General features: G+C 40.7%; 1 protein-coding gene across 1 annotated transcript in view; it reads right to left on the reverse strand.

Moving 5' to 3' along the window:
- Positions 1-426: 426 nt before the first annotated feature.
- Positions 427-24,799, reverse strand: part of LOC124613553 — a 64,953-nt gene continuing 40,580 nt past the window's right edge. Inside the window, exon 2 of the mRNA XM_047142267.1 lies at positions 427-533. Coding sequence (XP_046998223.1) covers positions 427-533 — 107 coding nt within the window. The remainder of the gene's footprint in view (positions 534-24,799) is intronic.

A 24,799-nucleotide genomic window follows, 5' to 3' on the forward strand; every position in this document is an offset into this window, starting at 1 on the left:
GTGTGAGAAATGTTTCCTGAAAGTTTGGCCGTACCTTTTTGTAACACCCTGTATATATATATATATATATATATATATATATATATATATATATATATATATATATATATAAATCCAGTTTAACAAATTTCTTTTTCTGATGGAAACGTCCAGATCGTCCGCTCATATAAATATCTCAGAACTCTGGTATCTCTCTCCCCACATCCACTACTGCTGGCGACTCACCTCCAACTGCCCAACGCTACGGGCTGTTCACATCTAACTGCGCAACACTTCACAGGCGAATAACTTCCAACAACGAGAGCCACAGACTGCACACAGCGCAGTCAGCGATTTTAATACAGAGCGCTACGTTGCTTTACCAACATAAAAACCTAAACAGCCTACTTACAAATCAAAGTTACCGCAGCTACAGGGCTACAGAGGCTACAGAGGCTCCACCGGTATGTACGACCGCAGGTCTAAAACCTTGCCTGCTCCATCACACCCTTGCAGCATGTCCAAGCTTAATGCCAACCAATTTTCATAGGCTTCTACAACAGGAGAAAGACACAGTTAAGGACTACGCAGCTTGAATGTTCCGTGACAGCACGTCAACTCGGCTACTTAGGCAAAAAAGAAAAAAAGAAATTGTCTCTAATAATTCCACCATGTGCACATGGTGCTCGTGCGCCCTTTTTTTAAAAAAAAACCGCACGAGCGAGAGCATGCAGTTTTGCGGAATCGCAAGGAACCCCAAATAAATGTAGTCTGAAAGTGAACAACTCCAGGAACCTCAGCTCAAACAGACTGAACAAAAAGGTTCACCGATATCAGAACGAGGTCCAGTACTCAAGTCCAAGGGTGCAACTTGTCACTTCATAGACATCGCAACGACCTGCCCATCCACAAGCGACTAGACACATCGTCGGCCTATTCCAGAACTCCTGCCTAGTTGACAACACAAGCCCAGTGATCCGCACCAAAATGCTTGCTGCCGAGAAATATAAATCACTGCTCTTCAGCCACATGAGGGTACAAAGTGTAAGACAAATTATAAAATTGGACACAGTGATTGACAAGTGAATGTTTTACATAATAAAAAGACGTAGATTCAGTTGCATAATTTAAAATGTATAAAAGGAGGATACGTTAAGTAAAAGACTGGCACAGATGAAATGGCAAATGAATGTTTCAAAAAAGATAAAAGAATGAGGGGCATTTGCATGTTAAAAATTGAAAGGCCGATTTGCGATTTGTTGACTAATTAAGACAGAGACATGCATGAAATGAAGAGTGGGCCTAGACTGCCAGGAAGAGGGGTGTCATGAGAAAGTAGCAGCTGGGTAGGGCTTAAGAGGGTGTTCGTGTGGGTGGATGTTTGGTGAAGGAATGCGGGAGAGTGAAGAGGAATGCCATTCCAGACCAAGCCTTAGCATTTGGGTGGAGGGGAGTGGAAAGGTAGGGATCCCAGACCAGGAAAGGTGGGGTGAGTTCTGTTTAGATGTGGTAGGTGTATATACCAGGCTGGATTCATGGTCGGGTAAGGGAGAGGATGTGGAAAGTGTAATGTTGAAGGAATGTGGTGGTAGAGGTGCGGCAGAGTGCCAGCATCAGTGAGCAGGGGGTGGGTAGTGTAGAGCTTTTGGGTAACGTAAGACATTTGGAGGTGTTCAAGGTGGAAGGGGAGGGAAGCAAATTTTATAAGTTGGGAGATGATGCAGGTGGGGAAGCGGACTCGAAAGGTTAGGCAGAATGCGAGGCATTCGAGGATCTGTAGGGCGTGATAAAAGGAGGGAGGAGCAGATGTCCATGCCAAATTTGAATACCAGGGGATGGGCCAGGTCAGGGATTTATAGGTGTGGAGGACTTTGGAAGGGTGCAATCCCCATATTCGGCCACATGGTGGTTCTAGTAATTTTAGTCACTCTGAGCCTTCTGTTGAAGTTGGTCAATGCGATTTAAGCAACGTGCACTCAATGAATTCTTGACAGTAGAAGGTGTGACCCCAGAGGAGATTCAGTTTGTGGTGATTGTGTTGATGTGAGTACTGTGCGTCGTTGGGCGAGGAAGTTTAAAGATGTTGAGGCGGGAAAATCTGACCTGCGTGACAAACAAAGAGTTGGACGTACTGCAACAGCAACCACCGAGTTTCATAAGCAAGATGTTGACAGATTGAATCAGGACGATCCTCTATCACTCGGAGAGAAACTGCAAGCACAATCGGCATTTCACAAGAACGTGTGGGTCACATTATTACTTTTCTTGGCTATCGGAAGGTAGGTGCATGATGGGTACCTCGGATGCTGTCTCCTGAAATGAAAGTGCGCAGACTTGAAATTTGCCAAGAACTCTCGCGTTACGAGAATGAAGGTGACGCCTTTCTCCTTTCGATTGTGACAGGAGATGAAACGTGGGTACACCATTACTATCTGGAGACGTAACGTCAGTCTATGGAATATCGACGCAAAGACTCGCCCCAGAAAAAGAAATTCAAGACGCAGCCCTCAGCTGGAAAAATCGTGGCCACAGTGTTCTGGGACGCAGATGGTGTTATTCATGTTGATTTCCTTGATCGTGGAACAACAATAAATTCAGAGCGTTACATCACAACGCTGCGAACTCTGAAACGACGGCTAACAAGGGTCCGAAAGGAAAAGGGAAATGTTTTCCTGCAGTACGACAATGCCAAACCACACACTTCACGTACACCACAGCAGAACTTCAGAGACTGAATCTCACCACCATACGGCATCCTCCATACAGTCCAGATTTAGCACCGTCTGACTTCCATCTGTTCCCGATAATCAAAGACCATCTGCGGGGACATCATTATGCTTCTGATGAAGACGTTGAGAGAACTGTGAGATTGTGGTTGCGGAAACAGTGTGTCGACTTCTTCCGTGACGGCTTCAGAAAGCTTGTTCACCGTTGGCAGAAATGTATCCTATTGGCTGGCGTTAATGTGGAAATGTGAATATTGGTAATTAAAGATCACATTCTAAGAATTATTTCTGCGTTTGATTTATTAAAATATTCCCAACCAAACCCAATTAACGAAGGTGGAGCCATTACTTTTCAGTCAACCCTCGGAAGTTTTGGTTATTGCTTCTTCACTGTTGCGAAAGTATTTTCATAGAAACGAGGGTTATAGAGGTAGCAAACCGAATAACCATAATTACATAATTACTCTTTAACGAGCCGCCGGAGGCTGTGGGTTCTTTATACCAAAATACTCAGAAGGCATGTCTGAAGACATCTGAAAGTTTGTCGATGGAGTTCTGGTTCACATTAGATGTATGAGTTGCAGCTCCAAGCCATAACGAAAATTTGATTTTTAATATTTCACGTAATTATTGGCCGGATTTAAGAATTGAAACTACTGTTGTAATCTACTCATTTAGAGGTATAATCTTACCTTGAAACATTAACACTATAAGACAAGCATTACAGTTAGAAACAGAGTACATATATTATTGTTACTATTATTGTTAATTATATGGCAACTAAACATCACTTTAGAAAAACAAATAAAATATGTCATAACCTGCAAATTTACAGACATATTGTTTGTATAACGGATCTCATCTGCTGCAGTGTCCAAGAAGTCAGAGGAGTTTCCAGGATAGAGATTTCCAGGGTACTTCTCAACATTATGTCTGATAGTCTGCCTTGGAAAGCCACAGGTGCAATCGGCAGTGGTAGTCTTTTCCCATCTGTATATCTACACCTACGTCTACATGACTACTCTGCAATTCACCATTAAGCGGCTGGAAGAGGATTCACTGAGTCGCCGTCAAGCTATTTCTCTATTGTTCCACATTAGAAGCGAGCAAGAAAAACGAACGGTTAAATATTTCCGCATGAGCTCTAATTTCTCTTATTTTCTTAAAATGATCATTTCTTCCCATATAGGACGGCACCAACAGAATATTTTCACATTTGGAGGAAAAGGTTGGTGATAGCAATTTCATGAGAAAAACGACTTTGTTTAACGATTTCCATCCCAATTCGTTTATCATATCCGTGGTACTCTCTCCCTTATTTCGCGATAATACAAAACGAGCTGCCCTTCTTTGAACTTTTCGATGTCCTCCGTCATCTGATGCGGATCACACACCGCGCAGCAATATTCCAGAAAAGGAAGGACAAGCGTAGTGTAGGCAGTCTCTTTAGTAGACCTGCTGCATCTTATAAGTATTCTGCCAATTAATCGCAGTCTTTGATTCGCTTTCCCCACAAGATTGTCTATATGGTCGTTCAAGTAGCCTATAAGTTATTCGTAACTGTAATCCCTAAGTATTTTGAATTGACAGCCTTTAAATTCAGAGAATTGCTTTTAGTCCCCATGTTAATGACCTTAAGCTCGTCATTATTTAGAGTCAATTGTCACTTTTTGCACCACACAGAAATCTTGTCTAAATCATTTCGCTATTGGTATTGCAATCTAAGATGGCTGCTCAGATTGTCTCCCAAATCGTTTATGCATACTAGGAACAACAGAGGACCTATGAAACTTCCTTGCAGAAAGCTAGATATCACTTCTGTTTCGCTAGATAACTTTTCGCCATTTACTACGGACTGTGACCTTTGTGTTAGGAAATCACAAATCCAGTTGCCCAACGGAGACGATACTCCGTAGGCATGCAGTTTGATTGCAAGCCGCTTGTGAGGGACGGTGTCAAAAGCCTTCTGGAAATCTAGAAATATGGAATCAATTTGAGCTCCCCTTTCGACAACACTTATTGCTTCGTGTGATTAAAGAGCAAATTGTGTTTCACAAGAACGATATTTTCTGAACCCGTGTGACTATTTGTCAATAAATCGTTTTCTTCGAGGTAATTCATAATGTTAGAACACAGCAAACTCCTACTGGAAATCGACGTTAGTGATATAAGTCTGTAATCCAGCGGATTATTCCTGTTTTCCTTCTTGTGTTTTGGTGTGACACGTGCAACTTTCCAGTCTTTAAGTACGGATCTTCCGTCGAGCGAGCGACTGTACATGATTGCTAAGTATGCTATGGCGATATTGTAACAGCACACTCTGAAAGGAACCTAAGTGGTATACAATCTGGACCGAAGGCCTTGCCTTTATTAAGTAATTGAAACTGCTTCACTACACCGAGGATACCGACTTCTATTTACTCATGTTGCAGTTGTTCTTGATTCAAATTATGGAATATTTACTTCGTCCTCTTTGGTGAAAGACTTTCCGAAAACCGTATTCATTAACTCTGCTTTAGTGGGGCACTATAGTCAGTAACGTTACTATTGCTGTCGCACAGTGAAGGTATTGATTATGTCCTGCCGCGGGTGTACTTTACATATGACCAGAATGTCTTTGGATTTTCTGCCAGATTTCGAGACGGAGTTTCGTTGTGGAAACTATTAAAAGCATCTTGCACTGAAGTCCGCGCTGAGTTTCGAGATTCTGTAAAATAACGCCAATCTTGTTGATTTTACGTTCTTTTAAATTTGGCTTGCTTCTTCTGTTGCTTCTGCAACAGTGCTCTGGCCTGTTTTGTGTAACTCTTATTAATTTATTCGGTTTGTACTGTGTCCTTTGAATTTAACCCACATCTGGTCTGCGCTGACATGTTCAGATTGTAAGGAGTGGAGACTGTCTCTTAGAGAGGCGCCAAGCGAACTTTAATCTGCTTTTTTAAGTAGAAGTACTTTGCGTTTATTTTTGGCGAGTTCGGATGTTACGGTATTCAATCTAGCTTCAACAGCCTTGTGGTCACTAATCCCTGTATCCGTCATGATGCTTCCTATTTGCTCAGGACTCTTTGTCGCTACGAGGTAAAGTGTGTTTTCGCAATCAGTTACACTTCGGGTGGGGTTCTGAATTATTTATTCAAATCAATTTTCTGAGAAAACATTCAGTACGATTTCGGACGACGTTTTCTGCCTTTGGACGACTCTTTTTGAAGACCCCACCAACTATAATTTTATGAGTGGGATACCTATTTGAAATGAGACACAAGATTACTTTGAACTGTCCGGTAACGGAATCATCTGAGTCGGGTGGGTGGGGGAGTGGGGCAGTAAAAGGAACCAATTATTAATTTTCTCCTGTTGTCAAGTATAACGTCCACCCATACTAACAGAAACTGTCAACTTCGATTTCACCACAAGATAAATCACTTCTAACAGCACAAACGCTCGAAGACTAACGCTATTCAACCTATCCTTTCTCAATACTATTAGGTCAATTGTAATCATTTCTGCTGATCTTATTTCCTGCTTTGGCCAGCTATAACGATTTGAGTTTCTGTGCTTTCTAGTAGCGGTTGGTGCTCTGGTTTTTTCCCAACACAGCTACGACGAGTTTCAACTACAATACTGATTGTTGCTGTGCCTACCCTCGTCCTGTATCTGTTCTGTACCCCTTGTGACTGTGGCCCTTTCTGTACTTTCGCAAGACCCTCTAGCCTAAAAAACAACCCAGTCTCCTCCACACAGCCCCCCGTTACCCGTGTAACGCTTTCTGCTTTTTGTGTGTAGTGTAAGTCTTTTAAGTGGAACCCGAAAACTCACCACGCTGTGGCGCCAGTAGAGGAATCTGCAGCCTACACGGTCGCAGAACCGTGTGAGCCTCTGATTCAGATCCTACACTCGGTTGTGTACCATAGGTTCGCAGCCGCTCCTGTATAATATGTCACCTCGTATCCAGTGGTTAGTCTAGATCCTGTTAAGTGTACTCCATGTCCTAAGGAGCAGATCAAGTTTCCGTGGTTTGTTGTTGACTTGAAGCCCTGGTGGAGTGTTATCAATCCATGTTTGCGTCTAAGCTTCATGGAGATTGAAGTTATGGTCCAACCAGTTACTAGCGAAGTCTGTCGATTTGGGCAGGAAGCACACTCTACGACAAAAAAAGACGCACCAGGAAAGAACCATCCGAATGTACAGACAAACAAAAGATTTCAATTCCAGAAAAAAAAGGATGATTTATTCAAGAGGAAGAGCTTCACAAACTGAACAAGTCAATGACGCGTCAGTCCACTTCTGGTCCCAATGCAAGCAGTTATTCGGCTTGGTAGTGATTGACAGTTCGTGGATGTCGTCCTGAGGGTTATCGTGCCAAATTATGTCCAATTCACGCGTTAAATCGTCAAAAATTATAGCGAAGTGTAGGAGGACCTAAAGAGAATCCGCCGATCGAGCAGAGAACGGCAGTTGACTCTACACATAAATAAATGTACCGTGACGTGCATAAATAGACACAAAGACCCATTATTTTTAATCGCAGAATTGGCAGTCAGTCTTTATCAACACTCATAACAATAAAATATCTCACAGTATACCTCCAAAGCGATTTGAAGGGGAACGACCACATAAATATATAGTTGAGACAGATGACACTATGAGATCCATAAGAAGAATGCTTAGGAAATGTACTCCACACATAGAAGAAATAACTTACACAAACCCCCCTCGAATGATTCTTCAATACGGTTGGTGACATATTACATGTAGGTACTTAATTCGTGTGCTTTGAACAACTGCTGTTTGAATAATAATATGGCGGGCGATACGCCAGGATGAGTAGTTGGCATTCTCAGAGAATTACGCTCCATTAGTCGCAAATACTTGTGCAAAGTGTTCAAGGATATGCAATATACAGTGCTTTTGACGATGCAATTATACAGTTGTAGATGAATATGTAGACTGTGTCGTATAGAAATTACAAATTCTCAATATTCTGTTAATGAGCCACAACCTCACCTCGTTTTCTTCCGGGGAATCTAAATTATTTTCTATTTTATACCTCAGGAAATGCTATTTTCATACATTTTTGTATCGCACTATATGGTAACCGTCGGCAAATCACGAATCTAATCACATACTCAGTACGATATCTTGCATTAATATTGCTTCCTTACCTATTTTTGCGAGACTCCCCCTGCGTGGATGCATGTCACATACTGTATCTTTCCCGCACACATTATCATATACCTTTTAATTCTATTAGTCGACTACGTGATGTAGGAGTGAGCAGTAAGGACTAATATTAAAAACGTCGCACTAGCCTTTGTATTCTTTTTTTTTTTTTTACCCTGTGTGTCGAAAAATGTGGCATCTGATACGCCAGTTAAAATCATTGTTACCTGAGAACCTTAGATTCCTCCATTCTTAAACTTACAACAATCGTGTGATAATTGCTGAATGATACTATGAGAAGTCACTGGAACCTTTTTATTTCAGCTTTGACGAGATACGCCGCGTGCAATGCGTTCACATACTAATCAAAACCATAAAAAACTGTAACCACTTCTAAAATCTCCGAGTAAGATGGAACGGAATGAGCCCTTGTCTGTTTTTATTTTTTGTACATGGACTGCAGTTTCATTTTTCCTTATTTATGGTATATTAATTTTATGTAATGTTACTCATGAATACTATGAAATGGTTTCAAGTTTTGTGCACACACATTTGATGATGGCACCACGTAAGATAACGTCAGGCTTCTGAAATTGTTTTACTAAACGTGTTTGTTGGTTTGTCAAGATATGTGATCCATTTTTCTACATATTTCAGTTTATAGTATGTCGTACTTTTCCATGACAAACGGCTGTGAGGAAAATTTCCTTAATGTTTTGACAATATGGGGTGTTTAACGATATCTTGAGACAATAATGTTCTTATGTTTCCCCTTTTTACGTTTGCTCAAGTTTGCGGATGTAAAACAACATTCTACCTTATTTATACAATGTTGTAATCTGCTGAGACCAGCGTCATTTCCAAAATAATCTGTGTTCATGTATTCCACTTATACTTTGTATTTTATCATTGAGTCCGTAATATTAAAGTACCATATGTCGAATGTTGACAATATATGACTGCTCTTTGGTGCAGTACGGGATATCGTCCTACCTCTCCAACATCCTGAACGTCGCGTCCTACGATTTAAAAGTGTAAGTTATCAATAAATCATGAGTATTGCTTACTATATTGACGATTGTCTTTGTGATGATGCACTGTGCCTTATTTTAGTTTTCTATAGGATGCAGCCGCCAGAAGATGATCTGTTAACGACTGAAACCGGTTGTGCAATAAAAGTTGGAGTAATAGAGCGGTATGCAGTGATGATTTTTCGACATTTCCTAAAAGCTATAAATCATCATTTCCTCAAAATAATAAGCTTTCTAGTTGCCCTTGTTTGAATACGTTCAACACAGCCTTCTATTTGGTAGGGGTTACATACACTTGAGCAATATTCTAGGATTGTCAGCACGGGTGTTTTGTAGGTAGTCTCCTTTGCTGACTGCTTTTCCCCACTATCTTACCAATGAGCCGAAGCCTGCCACCTGCTGTACTTACGAGTGAACCTATGTGGTTACTCAACTGTTATACTCAAGTATTTTCATGAACTAACAGATACTCGGTGTGACTCACTGGTATTGTAGTCACAGGATACTACTTTCCCGCGTTTTGTGAAGTGGACATTTCTGAACATTTAAAGATAATTTTCAGTTTTTGCACCACTCTGAAATCTTATCAAATTCTGACTGAATATTTGTGCAGTTCTTTTTAAACAGTACTTCATTACAGTGAACTGAATCAGCTGCAAATATTCTGAGGTTACTATTAATATTTTCTGTCACGTTATCAATATGTAACGCGAACAGCAAGGATCCCACTACATTTCCTTGGGTCGCACCTGGAGTTTTTTCTACGTCTGTTGATGAATCTGAATCCAAGTTAATATGCTGCGTCCTTTCTACCAATAAATCCCTAATCCAGTCACAAATTTCGTTTGATTTCCCCATGTGGCCGATAAAAGCGTGGATGATGTACTAAGTCGAATGCTTTTTTAACGTCAAGAAGTACTGCATCTACTTGACTTCCATCAACCATACCTTACCATGTGAGCAGATCGCAAGTTGGGTTTAGCATCATCGATGTTATCGAGATCAATGTTATTTGACCTGCAGAAGCTCATTCTGTTCAGAATACTTGTGTCTGAAGGAGGAGTTATGTGCATTCAGTAGTGTGACTCCTTACACAAACAGATACCGTATACTGACGTTCTTGTACGGTCTGTTGTTGTTACTGAGGTCTTCAGTCAAGACACTGGTTTGATGCAGTTCACCATGCTACTCTATCCTACGCAAGCTTCTCCATTTCGAAGTAACTACTGCACCCTACATCCTTCTGAATCTGCTTAGTGTATTCATCTCTTGACCTCCCTCTGTGATTTATACCCTCCACGCTGCCCTCCAACACTAAATTGATGATCCCTTGATGCCTCAGAACATGTCCTACCTACCGATCCCTCCTTCTAGACAACTTGTGCCACAAATTCCTCTTCTCTCGAGTTCTGTTCAGTACCTCCTCATTAGTTACGTGATCTACCCATCTAATCTTCATCATGCTCTGTACCACCACATTCGAAGCTTCCATTCTCTTGCTAGTAACTACTCGTATTATCGTCCACGTTTCATTCAACATAGCTACACGTCCAATACTAAGACAAGACTTCTGATCTAAATCATCTCGATGTAACAAAGTACGGTCTGAGTGCTACATAAATATTGCGCACAGATCTCGCACTTCGCTCCAGACAGATCTCGCACTTCGCCTACCAGTGTGGTGGTCCCATGAGCGATGACACGCCCTAGCAGCAGCTGCCAGTTGAGTGACAGGGATTTGGTAGGTGGGGCTTCCCACGGCTCTTCCTCCAGAGCTGATGCAATACGCGATGTGGGGTACAAGGATCACTTGTTGTTAGCGACCTAAGGTGATTATTCTCTATGGTGTAAACTGCCTGCAACCGCTTTCGCGGCACCAAAACAAAGCTGATGCAATATGAGGTGTAGCGTGCAAAGACAGCCAGGCACTTGAAAGTCTAGCTTGCTGTGGTGTATGCCGAGTGATAACGCAGGTGGGATGGAAAAGCAGAGCTGATGCAATCTAGTATGAAGCGTCCAATAACACGTGTTTCAGAGACACACCCATTATGGATAACGCTGTAATTTTTATGACTCTTGAGAGCACCATGCTTATCTATACACATGGGCGGTGATATTGACACATAAGTGACAGGATTAAATCTCCAGTGTCCTTAATATTTGGTAGCCTGTGACTCGTGATACCTTGAACAAATAACAGACATGTTACGACGGAAAGATAACATTAAAAATGACATTAAATTATATTGTAACAATCACAAAATAGGTAGAACATTATTCAAATCTAAAGAACACAGAGATTTCAGGGCTGAGTAGTTCACATGTAAGTGTTGAAAGAAATAGTATGCTCGTCACTCAGGTACGGCTGCAGTAATTATGTTGTATGAAAATGAAAGATGCTGGAGGTTGAAAAACCTAAATCTGTTTTGAATATGTGCCAATTCAAACATATTTCTCTTGATCTACGTAATATAAAAAAAACCGAAAATCTAACAGATCACGAATCAGTAGCCATAAGGCACAGTGATACAGAAACCAAAACCCTTATAAATTAATGACACCAGGCGATCCGAAGAAAAAGCACAAGTCATTCCCATTTCTAGGGATCGTCGGACACTGATGCACATAACAGCTTTATACCGCCGATGTCATACATAAAATTATCAGAATCTTTCGTGATCACCCATTATGGCGTTTCTGGAGAACAGAAAACTTCTCTATAAGAACTAACATCGATTTCCTGTGAAACTCGGGTCGTTCTGTTTGTCCATGAGATCATATTAAGTAACGGCGCTAATGTTACTGATCTTTCCTTGACTTCCCGGAGGCATTCAATAAGTTCCTCTTTTTGTGTCATCAGTCTTCTGAGTGGTTCACTGCGACTCACCTCTCCATCTCAGAGTCGCACTTGCATTCTACGTCCTCCGTTATTTCTTGCGCGTATTTCTCTCTCTGTCTTCTCTCACCGGTTTTACCTTCTACAGCACCTTGTAAGACCACGGATGTTCTTCCCTGATGTCATATCATACTGTCCCTTTGAAAGGTGACAGTCAATCCATGTATCACACGATTTTGTATTTTTATGAAGATACTATAGAATGTCTTTTCTCTGTCTATGCTTTCTCACACAGGGTGAACCATATGAAAAAAAAGTGAGTTAGTTACAAACTACGGCGTGCACACACTTTATTCAACATGTGAAGGTCACGACAGATATTCGGATTTAGATTATGACATGTTCGATATGCCTGCCATCATTGGCGATGACGAATACCGAAACTCTGCATGACCCGCTGAAGTGTCAGAACAATGACTTCCTGAATGGCTGTCTTCAGCTCAGCAATGGTTAAGGGATTATTGCTGTACACATTGTCTTTTATATAGCCCCACATAAAAGAGTCGCATGTGTTCAGTCACGGAGATTATGCCGGCGAATCGAGTCCCATGGCAGCGGCCTCTGGGTACCCCAGAGCCGGAATGCGATCCCCTAAGTGCTCCTCCAGGACATAAGTCTCCTGCTTCGATGGGGTCGAGCTCCACCTTGCGTGAACCACATATTTCCGAAATCACGGTCACTTTGGATAATAGGGATGAAATCAGCTTTCAAAACCTTCACGTATTGTTCGGTAATCTCTGTGCCATCAAGGAATATCGCACCGATTATTCCGTGACTGAACACTGTACACCACATAGTCACCTCTTGAGGGTGAAGAGACTTCTCGATCTCGAAATGCGGATTCTCAGTCCCCCAAATGCGTCAATTTTGCTTATTGACGAGCCCATCCAAATGAAAGTCGGCTTCGTCTCTAAACCAAACCATGTTCACATCAAAGTCTTGTTCGTCAGTTCTGTGGTCAATAGCGTTGGCGAAACACAGCCGCCGTTCCATGGCCCTGAGGCTTAATGGCTAATGAGTTGGAATTTTGTATGGGAAGAGATGCAGGTCCTCAACAATTTGTCGCAGTGTCTCTCTGTTGATTCCCACCTGTTGTGCAGCTCATCCGATCGATATCCTCTGGCTGGTTTGAGTCACAGCGCGTGCCTTCTCGATGTTTTCAGGCATTTTCACCCTTTTTGGGCGACCGACATTGCCAACACTGTCATCATGAACACTACCCGTTCTCTCAAAGTTGCGAATCAAATTCTTGATTGTTAGCACACTTGGACCAGTTGTCTTCAGCTTGAGCTTGTCGCAAACTGCTTTGGACTGTTATTGCTCGGGTAGTAGGCCTTCACAAGCGCTATATGCTCAGGCACACTGTACCGTGACATTTTCACGTGCACATTGTATGCACATACTAATTCCCATCATGCTGCACGGCCACTCGCGCAGTTTGAACGTTCTAAAGCAAACCGTTCAGAAGTTATGACGATTTTATTTCATATAGTTCAATAATTGTCACCCTGAACTTCTATCATGAAAAAGGGAACCGAATTAGTTAAATGGTTTTTATCTTCATTTTTGTTACGTTTGATAGTCAGCATTCCACGTATCTTCAACCACTTTTCCTAAACATGCGTGATTTCTAGATTGCATTAATGTCAGTGTAACTGCAACAAATGCACACTGGTAAATTCAGCTGGACTTTATCGGTTCAGCTTCGTAACAGAGCCTGGGTACGGCCGCTGAATTTGTAAGTAGGCTGTTTAGGTTTTTATGTTGGTAATGTCACCTGGCGCTCAGTATGAAAATCGCTGGCTGTGCTGTGTGCAGTCTGTGGCTGGTGGGCATTGTTGAAATAGTCGCTATTGTAGTGTTGGGCAGTTGGCTGTTAACAGCGCGTAGCGTTGCGCAGTTGGAGGTGAGCCGCCAGCAGTGGTGGATGTGGAGAGAGAGATGGAGTTTTGAGAGCGGATGATCTGGACGTGTGTCCATCAGAGACAGTAAATTTGTAAGACTGGATGTCATGAACTGATATATATATATATATATATATATATATATATATATATATATATATATATATATATATATATAATGACTTTTGAACACTATTAAGGTAAATACATTGTTTGTTCTCTATCAAAGTCTTTCATTTGCTAACTATGCCTATCAGTAGTTAGGGCCTTCAGTAGTTAGAATCTTTTCTTTAGCTGGCAGTAGTGGCGCTCGCTGTATTGCAGTAGTTCGAGTAACGAAGATTTTTGTGAGGTAAGTGATTCATGAAAGGTATAGGTTATTGTTAGTCAGGGCCATTCTTTTGTAGGGATTTTTGAAAGTCAGATTTCGTTGCGCTAAAAATATTGTATGTCAGTTTAGTGTTGATCAGAATAAGTAAAGAGCGAAATGTCTGAGTACGTTCAGTTCTGCTCAGCTGTTTGAAAATCAAATAACGTAATGGGGTTTACCAGCACAGTAATTCAATAATTTTTGTAAGGGGACGTTTCATATGTCGACCCTTAGCCGAGGATACCTCACAGGAATCTTCTGATTTTTTTCTTGTGGTTTGTGTAATTAGTGTAGCTATTGTTTATTGGTAGTGCGTAATTATAGAGAAAATTTCCCTTGTAGTTGTAGCTTTTCATTGTTGTACAGTAAAACAGTTGTGGCATGCATGCAGATTTGCACCAAGTATTTCGCAGCTGCACTTGCAATTAACTAGATATTATTCTCAGTGCTATGTTAATGTGTTTTCTTATTTTGCTCCTCAAATTGTGCTTTTCTGTGTTATCGTGTGAAATATTGTGACAATAATGGCGTGTGAAAAACGTAACACTAGGCTCCAAAGTAAACTGTGAAATAATAGTGACGACGAGCGTAGCTTATCAGCACCACTGTGTTATGAATTAACGGACATTCAAAGTAGTAATTTGGTAAGTGTGCATAGGGAAATGGAGCAGGCGGCAAATAATGGCGTAGACAGCGAAACAAATGGTGAACAGGGAAGCATTATCGATCGATCGGTCGGCAACAGCTCGCCTCAGGATTCCGAAATGACAGGAAACAATGTTGCAAATACTGTAGATTCAGGTTTTGCGTCCTCATCGTTTCCTGAAATAAGTCAAGACACATTTTTGCTTTTCAAAATGCGAATATTGCCTGTTCAAATGCACTGCCGAATAGCACTGAGGAACATGTTTCAGCTACCAGTGCATTGTTATTATAATTAATGCAACAAATGGGAAAAAAGCTTCAAAAGTTAGACACAATGGAACAAAATCTTCAAAAGTTAGACACAATGGAACAAAATCTTCAAAAGTTAGACGCAATGGAACAAAATCAAAAACAGTCACAGCAACAGCTTCAAAAGTTAGACACCAAGCTTGAACAAACACGTGAAGGTTTAACTGCTGAGTTACTTAAAATCGAATCTAAATGTCAAAAAGTCTGCAATGACGTAAAAACATAAATTTGTGAGCATTTCCAACCTATTTTTTGGCGTCATGAAAATGCATTACAGAATCACGAAGCAGCCATAAAGGAACTGCAAACTATTGTTCATGAAAATCACGACGCCTTGTAAGCTAAAATTGACTCAGTTGCATCTACTGATTCGGTTACGCAACTTGCAAAAACCCAGGAAAACTTAAAGGACACAGTAGATATGATTTCGACACAAATGGACACCCTGAAACTTGGTTCAGAAAAACACACTGACGAAATAAGTTCACTGTCGGATAAAGTAGCCGAACTATCGGATCAGTTCACTAACTTATTTACAAAGGTAGATGATGATCTGAATGACACAAGACCCGTAGCCTTCACTGGCACAGAAAGGTATGAACAAATCAGAAAATTCAAACAAAATCAAAATCAAATCAATATGCAACACAAAAGAGAAATGTGGGAAGTACAAGATCAGTTGGCACAAATAATACAAGAATTACATATTTCAGAGGACACTCACACTTCAACACGGGAAGAGGGACATAGAAATATAGAACAGCGACAAAATAATAACACAGGGCACTTCGGAAATTATGAAAGAAATTGGCAAGGTACACCGAATTTTGAGATGGAATCAACGAAACGAAGTAACAATGACCGACATGCGACTCGCCGACATGATGATTTTGACTATAAGCTGTTCATTACTACACATAAATTCAAAACATTTAAGAATTCTGGCAACGACATTCATCCACAAGCATGGCTCCATCAATTCTCTCATTGTTTTCCTCCCAACTGGTCATTGGAGCACAGGTTAGAATTTATGTGTGGCTACTTAGAGGATGAACCAGCTGTGAGAATGCGATCGGTCATTCACGATTGTCACAGTGAAGGAGAATTTTATCGTGCCTTCTTCTCAACATACTGGTCTCAAGCTACACAAGACTGAGTAAAACATAGCATCATAATGATGAAACATTTCGAACAATCTGAATTTCCCAGTCTTGTGAAATATTTTGAAGACATGTTACACAAGAATCAGTACCTGTCAAACCCATACAGCCCCTCAGAACTCATCCGGATTTGCTTAATCAAATTGCCTGAAAATTTACGACATATTACACTCCTGGAAATGGAAAAAAGAACACATTGACACCGGTGTGTCAGACCCACCATACTTGCTCCGGACACTGCGAGAGGGCTGTACAAACAATGATCACACGCACGGCACAGCGGACACACCAGAAACCGCGGTGTTGGCCGTCGAATGGCGCTAGCTGCGCAGAATTTGTGCACCGCTGCCGTCAGTGTCAGCCAGTTTGCCGTGGCATACGGAACTTCATTGCAGTCTTTAACACTGGTAGCATGCCACGACAGCGTGGACGTGAACCGTATGTGCAGTTGACGGACTTTGAGCGAGGGCGTATAGTGGGCATGCGGGAGACCGGGTGGACGTACCGCCGAATTGCCCAACACGTGGGGCGTGAGGTCTCCACAGTACATCGATGTTGTCGCCAGTGGTCGGCGGAAAGTGCACGTGCCCGTCGACCAGGGACCGGACCGCAGCGACGCACGGATGCACACCAAGACCGTAGGATCCTACGCAGTGCTGTAGGGGACCGCACCGCCACTTCCCAGCAAATTAGGGACACTGTTGCTCCTGGGGTATCGGCGAGGACCATTCGCAACCGTCTCCATGAAGCTGGGCTACGGTCCCGCACACCGTTAGGCCGTCTTCCGCTCACGCCCCAACATCGTGCAGCCCGCCTCCAGTGGTGTCACGACAGGCGTGAATGGAGGGTCGAATGGAGACGTGTCGTCTTCAGCGATGAGAGTCGCTTCTGCCTTGGTGCCAATGATGGTCGTATGCGTGTTTGGCGCCGTGCAGGTGAGCGCCACAATCAGGACTGCATACGACCGAGGCACACAGGGCCAACACCCGGCATCATGGTGTGGGGAGCGATCTCCTACACTGGCCGTACACCACTGGTGATCGTCGAGGGCACACTGAATAGTGCACGGTACATCCGAACCGTCATCGAACCCATCGTTCTACCATTCCTAGACCGGCAAGGGAACTTGCTGTTCCAACAGGACAATGCACGTCCGCACGTATCCCGTGCCACCCAACGTGCTCTAGAAGGTGTAAGTCAACTACCCTGGCCAGCAAGATCTCCGGATCTGTTCCCCATTGAGCATGTTTGGGACTGGATGAAGCGTCGTCTCACGCGGTTTGCACGTCCAGCACGAACGCTGGTCCAACTGAGGCGCCAGGTGGAAATGGCATGGCAAGCCGTTCCACAGGACTACATCCAGCATCTCTACGATCGTCTCCATGGGAGAATAGCAGCCTGCATTGCTGCGAAAGGTGGATATACACTGTACTAGTGCCGACATTGTGCATGCTCTGTTGCCTGTGTCTATGTGCCTGTGGTTCTGTCAGTGTGATCATGTGATGTATCTGACCCCAGGAATGTGTCAATAAAGTTTCCCCTTCCTGGGACAATGAATTCACGGTGTTCTTATTTCAATTTCCAGGAGTGTATTTTGGTGGGACGTTGCAAAGACGACATTGAAGCTTTTCAGCGACTGTTACAAGAATTGGAATTTGGCACTGACAATCGCGGAACTCGAAAACAGGAGCACAACAATTACAGGTCACATCCGTCACAATTCCGCGATAACAGAAATAATAACTGGACACGACAAGGCTATTCTTACAATGTAAATCGTGACCAAAACAGACACCACCCGTATGACAACCGTTGGCAGAGTAGTAATAATTACAGGGAAAGATCACCTCTCCGCGGTAATGAATATCACAGAGACAGTCAGAGACAGACAATATGGCAACGAAAATAATTATTATCAAGGGAGACAAAATAACTTAAGACGCAACGGTCCACCGTGCAGTTACGATTCCGGGAGAAATTCTCCACACATGACCGACAAAAAAGAAACTATGTAAACTAACGACAAAACGACAGACCTGAATTTCATCAGAACTCGCAGGATTCAAACAGGGCAGGGCCCTCTCGACAAGGTGAATTTGTAGAAGTTAGATCTCCAAATCCCAATAACGACGCGCGCCAACAAAGAGACAATTGGCAATGACTCACACCACTGGCAGCCACAAAACGTACTTATGAAGCTGAAGACGTAGCTGCCGTGGCTAGTAATTATGTAAAAATGGAAGACATTAGGGAGATCTTACTCCAGGAACACGACGTAAAACATAACAACATTGCATATCTTGTGATTCACATTACAGTAAATGACGTAAAATTTACGGCAGTACTTGACTCTGGCAGTCCCATTTCAGTAATTAGTAAACAGCCTTTAGCAAATACAACAAATCGAACGATTGCCCCACGCTTCTGTTACGTAAGATTAAATTACAAGGTACAATCGTTGGAAAAAGTGTAGATGTACGCCAACAAACCAACTTAGAATTCTTTTGTCAAAGCCACAGCTTCTCTATGAACTTCCTTATTGTTCCATTATTGTCGACGGAAATTATATTGGGAGTAGACTTTTTGAATGAATACAAAGAAATCTTAAACTTTCACGATGCTGAAATAAGTTTAGAGAAAGAAGGTAAGTCAATACCTTTGAAATCTGAAGATTGGCTCTCAAACCATGACGGGGAAATAAATCGACTTTTAGACAACAGTTCGGAATTTTCGACGGAACTTGACACTAATAATCACTCTGCAAGTACTGACAGGGATGATGTCGACGGCGTATTTGATGCTAATAAGTTAATTCAGAATAAAATTCAAACAATTGAGAATTGTAATGAGACTGATAAGCAGGACCTTTTTGAGATTTTACAAGCACATTCCACAGCTTTTACTCACAAAACAGGAACAATCAAGGGATTTCAATACCAATTTCGTGTTTGTGAGAATACTAAATTTTGTGTTAGACCATACGTAATTCCGGCACATTATAGGGACCGTGTTAGAGCAGAAATACAATCTATGCTTGACGAGGGCATTATTGAACCTGCAGTAAGCTCATACAACAATCCATTACATGTTGTTGAGAAGAAAAATGGATCGATCAGGCTTGTCTTAGATTCGAGACAAATCAATACTATCATCATTCCTGAAACAGACAGGCCACAAACGTTGGAAGAACTTCTTCAAAATTTTAATGGTGTGAAGGTGTTGTCTTCTATTGATCTCAGATCCAGCTTTTATCAGATGGAACTTCATCCAGAATGTAGAAAATACACAGCCTTTCTTTGTTTCGGCGTTTGTTATCAGTTTCGGAAACATCCTTTTGGTTTGAACATTTCTTCGGCGGCATTCATTCGTGGGCTAAATTCCATATTACCTGAGTTCTTAAAACGTCACATCACCTTATATGTGGACGATATTCTGATAGAAGAAGCCTCATGGGAACAACATAATCGCATCCAACAGTGTGTTACGTATTTCTGCAGAATCTGGAATTACAGTTAACTTGGAAAAGTCTGAATTCGCTAGGACAAAGGTGAAGTTTTTGGGACATATTATTTCTTCTGAAGGCATTCAGCACAATCCTGAAAAGTTAGAAGAAATCAGAGCCATTCCAGTTCCATCCACAAAAAAACAAGTCCTCAGTTTTCTAGGTCTTATAAATTTTTACCGTCGTTTTCTGAATATGCAAATTCTAGTTACACCAAAACTTTGTTCTCTCACTGGAAAAAATACTATTCGGAACTGGGATGAACAGGCACAGCTGGAATTAAATTCTTTGAAAGAAGCGCTACTTAACGAGCCCATACTATCTCATCCAGATCTGTCCAAGAATTCTGCCTTAACACGGATTCTTCTAAAGTTGGTCTTGGTGCCCATTTATTTCGAGAAGCCATAGAAAATGACACTACTGCTCATAAAACCATTGCTTTTGCTAGCCGTGTGCTAACAAAATCTGAAAAAAATTATTCCGTTACTGAATTAGAAGCTTTAGCTATCGTTTGGGCATTTAACAAATCCCGTTTCTTTCTTTCTGGTAAGCACGTAAAAGTATACAGTGATCATCGTGCATTACAATTTCTTATGTCTTCAAAATTAAATCATGACAGGTTAAAACGTTGGGCATTGTTTCTGCAAGAATTCCACTTCACAATAGTCTACATTCCCGGCAAGGATAACATTGCTGTGGACGCACTATCACGCGCACCGGCTGGGCTTGAGAAAAGTAACACAGAAGGCAACCTCGAGAAAAATTTCAGAATTCTTTACATTCAGAAAGTCGCCTTCGAAAACTTAATCACCACATCTTTAAAGGACATTGCTCATGAACAAGATAAAGATCCGATTTGGAAAGACATCAAAAGTAAATGGTATGAAACAACACACACAGATTCGGCATTATTATCTGGTTAGAATCTACATACTCTTCAAACGCTGCACTGTTGATGACAAGCTATGGGTACTTTGCATTCCTGACGATTTTGTTAATAAGCTCATTTGGTACATTCATTTCAGCTACGCACATTTTGGTCCAAGAAAATGTTATCATATTCTTCGGACGACTTGTTATTTTAACAATATGGAAAAGAGAATTCGAAGAGTCTTGTCTATTTGTAAACTTCATCAAAAAGCTAAACCATCTACCATCTCACATCGTGCTCCATTGTTTAGCCGGCCGCCGTGGTCTCGCGGTTCTAGGCGCGCAGTCCGGAACCGCGCGACTGCTACGGTCGCAGGTTTGAATCCTGCCTCGGGCATGGATGTGTGTGATGTCCTTAGGTTAGTTAGGTTTAAGTAGTTCTAAGTTCTAGGGGACTGATGACCACAGCTGTTAAGTCCCATAGTGCTCAGAGCCATTCCATTGTTTCCTATCATTCCTTCTAAATTAAAAGAATTTGCTGCTGTTGATCTCTTGGGACCCCTTGTCAGAACATCGAATGAATTTTCGTACGTTCTAGTCGCTGTTGAACTTACTTCAAAATTTGTTTCCTTCACACCGTTACGTAAAGCCACTGGACGGCCTGTATCCAACACCTTTGTTAAAAATTTCTTACGTGAAGTTGGACACGTTAGTAAAGTCATTTCAGATAACGGACCACAATTCAGGTCTGCTGTTTGGTCACACATGCTTCGGAATCATAAAATCAAACCTATTTTTATTTCATTGTACTCACCACACTGTAACCCGTCTGAACGGATTATGAAAGAAATCAATAAGCTTTGCAGACTTTATTGTCACAGAAAGCATCAGTATTGGGACAGATATTTACACTTATTTCAAAACGTGCTGAATGAAATGCCTCATGACTCCACTGCTTTACCACTTATTCTTGTACTGAAGAATGAAGAACCACCCTACAGAATCAGAGAGATTGTACCTTTTCCGAATACACGTAAACTTCGACACAAAGACATAATTGATTTGGCTATTAAAAGTATAAAATCTGCAGCAGACAAAAGGAGAAAAGTACACAGTAAAGCAAATGCAAAGAAATTATATATTGATCAGAAAGTTCTCATTAAAGCTCATTCATTGTCACATAAGAAGAAACACTTGAGTCACAAATTCTTTCTGATTTACAATGGACCTTACAGAATTCGACGTATATCACATGATAATTGCTTTGAAGTTGAAACTCTGCACACTAGGAAGAGTAAAGGATTGCAACACATTTTACATGTAAAACCGTTTATTGAGAGATAATCTGCTTTTTAATTTAGTCTTTGCTTAAAATTTTTCACTTCATGTTACTAGTACTCTTTGTCACACTCAGAAACTGTTAACATGCAACTATGTTTTAAAGTTAACTATCCAGTCAAGAACCTAGGGAACTTATTTAGACAAGTAATTACAAATGCATTGTTATAATGAACAGACGACACAGTGTTGTTATTTGCACATTCTTGCTTGTTAGTTGCACGATTACGTAACGACTATAAGGCTTACGTACTTAGAACATATACTGCTAATGAGATTTTAATGCAACATTTTGGTTTACTTGAAAATACATTCTTTATTTGAAGTACTTTCTGTGAGATTAAAGATTACTTAGTATTTGGGTTCTTTGACAGCTACGCGATTATATCATGACGCTACTAATGTGTGACACAATTAACATTGTCGCTTTTGTGCTGTATCTGTTTTATATCTGCAAAGTTTCTCTGAATTCTTCTCGAAAGTACAACATGTTTTAGTAGTAACTTTTGTGGTATAGTTACAATGAGACAGCCTTTTTCATAGCACAACAATACGTTACAGTATTGTACTTTCTTGGTCACGGTTATGTACGTAATAACTACAATATCTATGCACATAGCATTTCACTTTTGTTTATGATGAGGTAAGTACATTGACTTCTGCAGAATTTAGCTTTCGGAGGACGATAACTACGACACTTCCACAGAATTATCTTACAGCAAGACGCACATTTAGCGCTGAAGGACACGTATTTGAGTGATTAATTTTGTACTTAAAACATTTATGTTTAAAGATTTTTGAATTACAATGATACAAAGGTTTTCCATGATACATTTCATTCCATTGTTGTAATCTGTAACACCTGAGGGTATAATTACTTTAATCCTCAGGGGGGTACACGCTTACTTTGTGTACCATGTGTCTGGCATGCACAAGGAGCCCTAGCTAATATGGTATTTGCTTATACAACTTTACACATGGGTACCATGTTTCTCTAACACATAAATTACACAGCTATCTGATCATTTAACTGAGAGAGACAAACATTTTTTTTACTGCATCAGTGACAGATGTTTACGTAATTACAGAGTTGGATAACTTCACACTTATGAAATTGTATTTTGTCTGTACTTTGTGAACTCTTCATAATTTTTTGAAACCATTGTGATACTATGAGAGCTTTGAATGATGTATTTGGTATGGGATCACGATTTTTAAAGTACGTTTGAGGTAGAACTGAAATGAGCAGAGAATTTTTTTAGCTTTTGAAATTATTGCAGAAAGCTACGACGTTTTTGAGATTTGACTGAGGTGTTATGATGTTATTATTACGACGACGATGTGTATTATGCTGTTGAGGTATGTTTATGATCAATGAGATGATGCTATATGTATTTATGAGATGATACTATATGTATTAATTATGATGAAATATTGAAGACGTGTTGATGAATATGTATATGTGTTATAAGGCAAGGAATAAGGGTGGTTAGGGACTCTGATTTATGAAAAGGATGTTGGAAACCAAAAATCGTACTTTAAGAGTTATGAAATGTGTGTACACACGTGAATGTTAGTTACCACAATGCTGACAAAACTTTTTGGGCACTGTTGTATATGAGATTCTGTTTCTACACACTTCTTATGTAAATTTCTAATCTTTGAATTTTTTTATTTTATATGAGACTGTCACTGTAGTGGAAACTGCTGCCGTAAATATTTCAGTAAAGAAAGTAGATGACCTTGACGTAATGTGCTGTGGAGGCCCATCTGAGCGACAGTCATCTGGAAAAAAAGTCATTAGTGTGTGCCTTTCAGAGGTACAGGTGGAGAAAAAAGGAGGCCATTATCCTCGCTATTGACATTTCTTTGTAGAAAGCATTGCAAATACGACACACTGAAACTTGAAAACATATGATTACACTGTGGAGCTCTTAATTTATGATATTTACTAACATGCCTAATGAAATGATGAGAAACATTTTACATCTATTGTCTTTCTAGTTGAGAGATTGCTCATTTTGTTTAATATCTAGTTTCTAGCTGCACTGCAGCATTAGTTAAAATAAAATTTAATATATGTACTAATATAGATATTTTATGCCTACAGATCCAATAAATAATAATTTTATGATCTACTCCTAAAAAAAACGAGGGAGCACAAAAAAACATTTCCCTTCACAGGAATTGCATACATAATTTTTGTCGATGACTGGGTAACTTGTTCAGTAGTGTAAGTTAAGGTGATGCATCACTCCAGTGTTAAGATCTGACATAGGTATTAGACATTTCATATCTTTACTGTAATATTTTTTCTGCTTGAGATTTGTCATGTTTAGATATAAGTTATAGCATTTGCTGCTGCTGTTTGCCAGGCATAGTGATACTGAATTTCACTTTGTATTACTCTGTTAAGCCAGTTTTACTACTGATTTATTTTTCTTGTTGCTGCACATTGGCTCATATTAGTTGTAATGTTGCATTTGCTTTGCTAATTTAGATATACTGCTGCTTACTTTGCCAATTTCCATTTTTTTGCCATTGCTGTTTGTGTTAATTGTTTTGTGCTGCTGCATTGCCTCATCCCTTGGTATACATACATATACATATACATATACATACATACATACATACATATACATATACATATACATATATATATATATATATATATATATATATATATATATATATATATATATATATATATTGGTCATCAGTCTACTCACTGGTTTGATGCGGCCCGCCACGGATTCCTTTCCTGTGCTAACCTCTTCATCTCAGAGTAGCACTTGCAACCTACGTCCTCAATTATTTGCTTGACGTATTCCAATCTCTGTCTTCCTCTATAGTTTTTGCCCTCTACAGCTCCCTCTAGTACCATGGAAGTCATTCCCTCATGTCTTAGC

Source organism: Schistocerca americana, chromosome 4, assembly GCF_021461395.2.
Source record: "Schistocerca americana isolate TAMUIC-IGC-003095 chromosome 4, iqSchAmer2.1, whole genome shotgun sequence".
Lineage (NCBI taxonomy): Eukaryota > Metazoa > Arthropoda > Insecta > Orthoptera > Acrididae > Schistocerca > Schistocerca americana.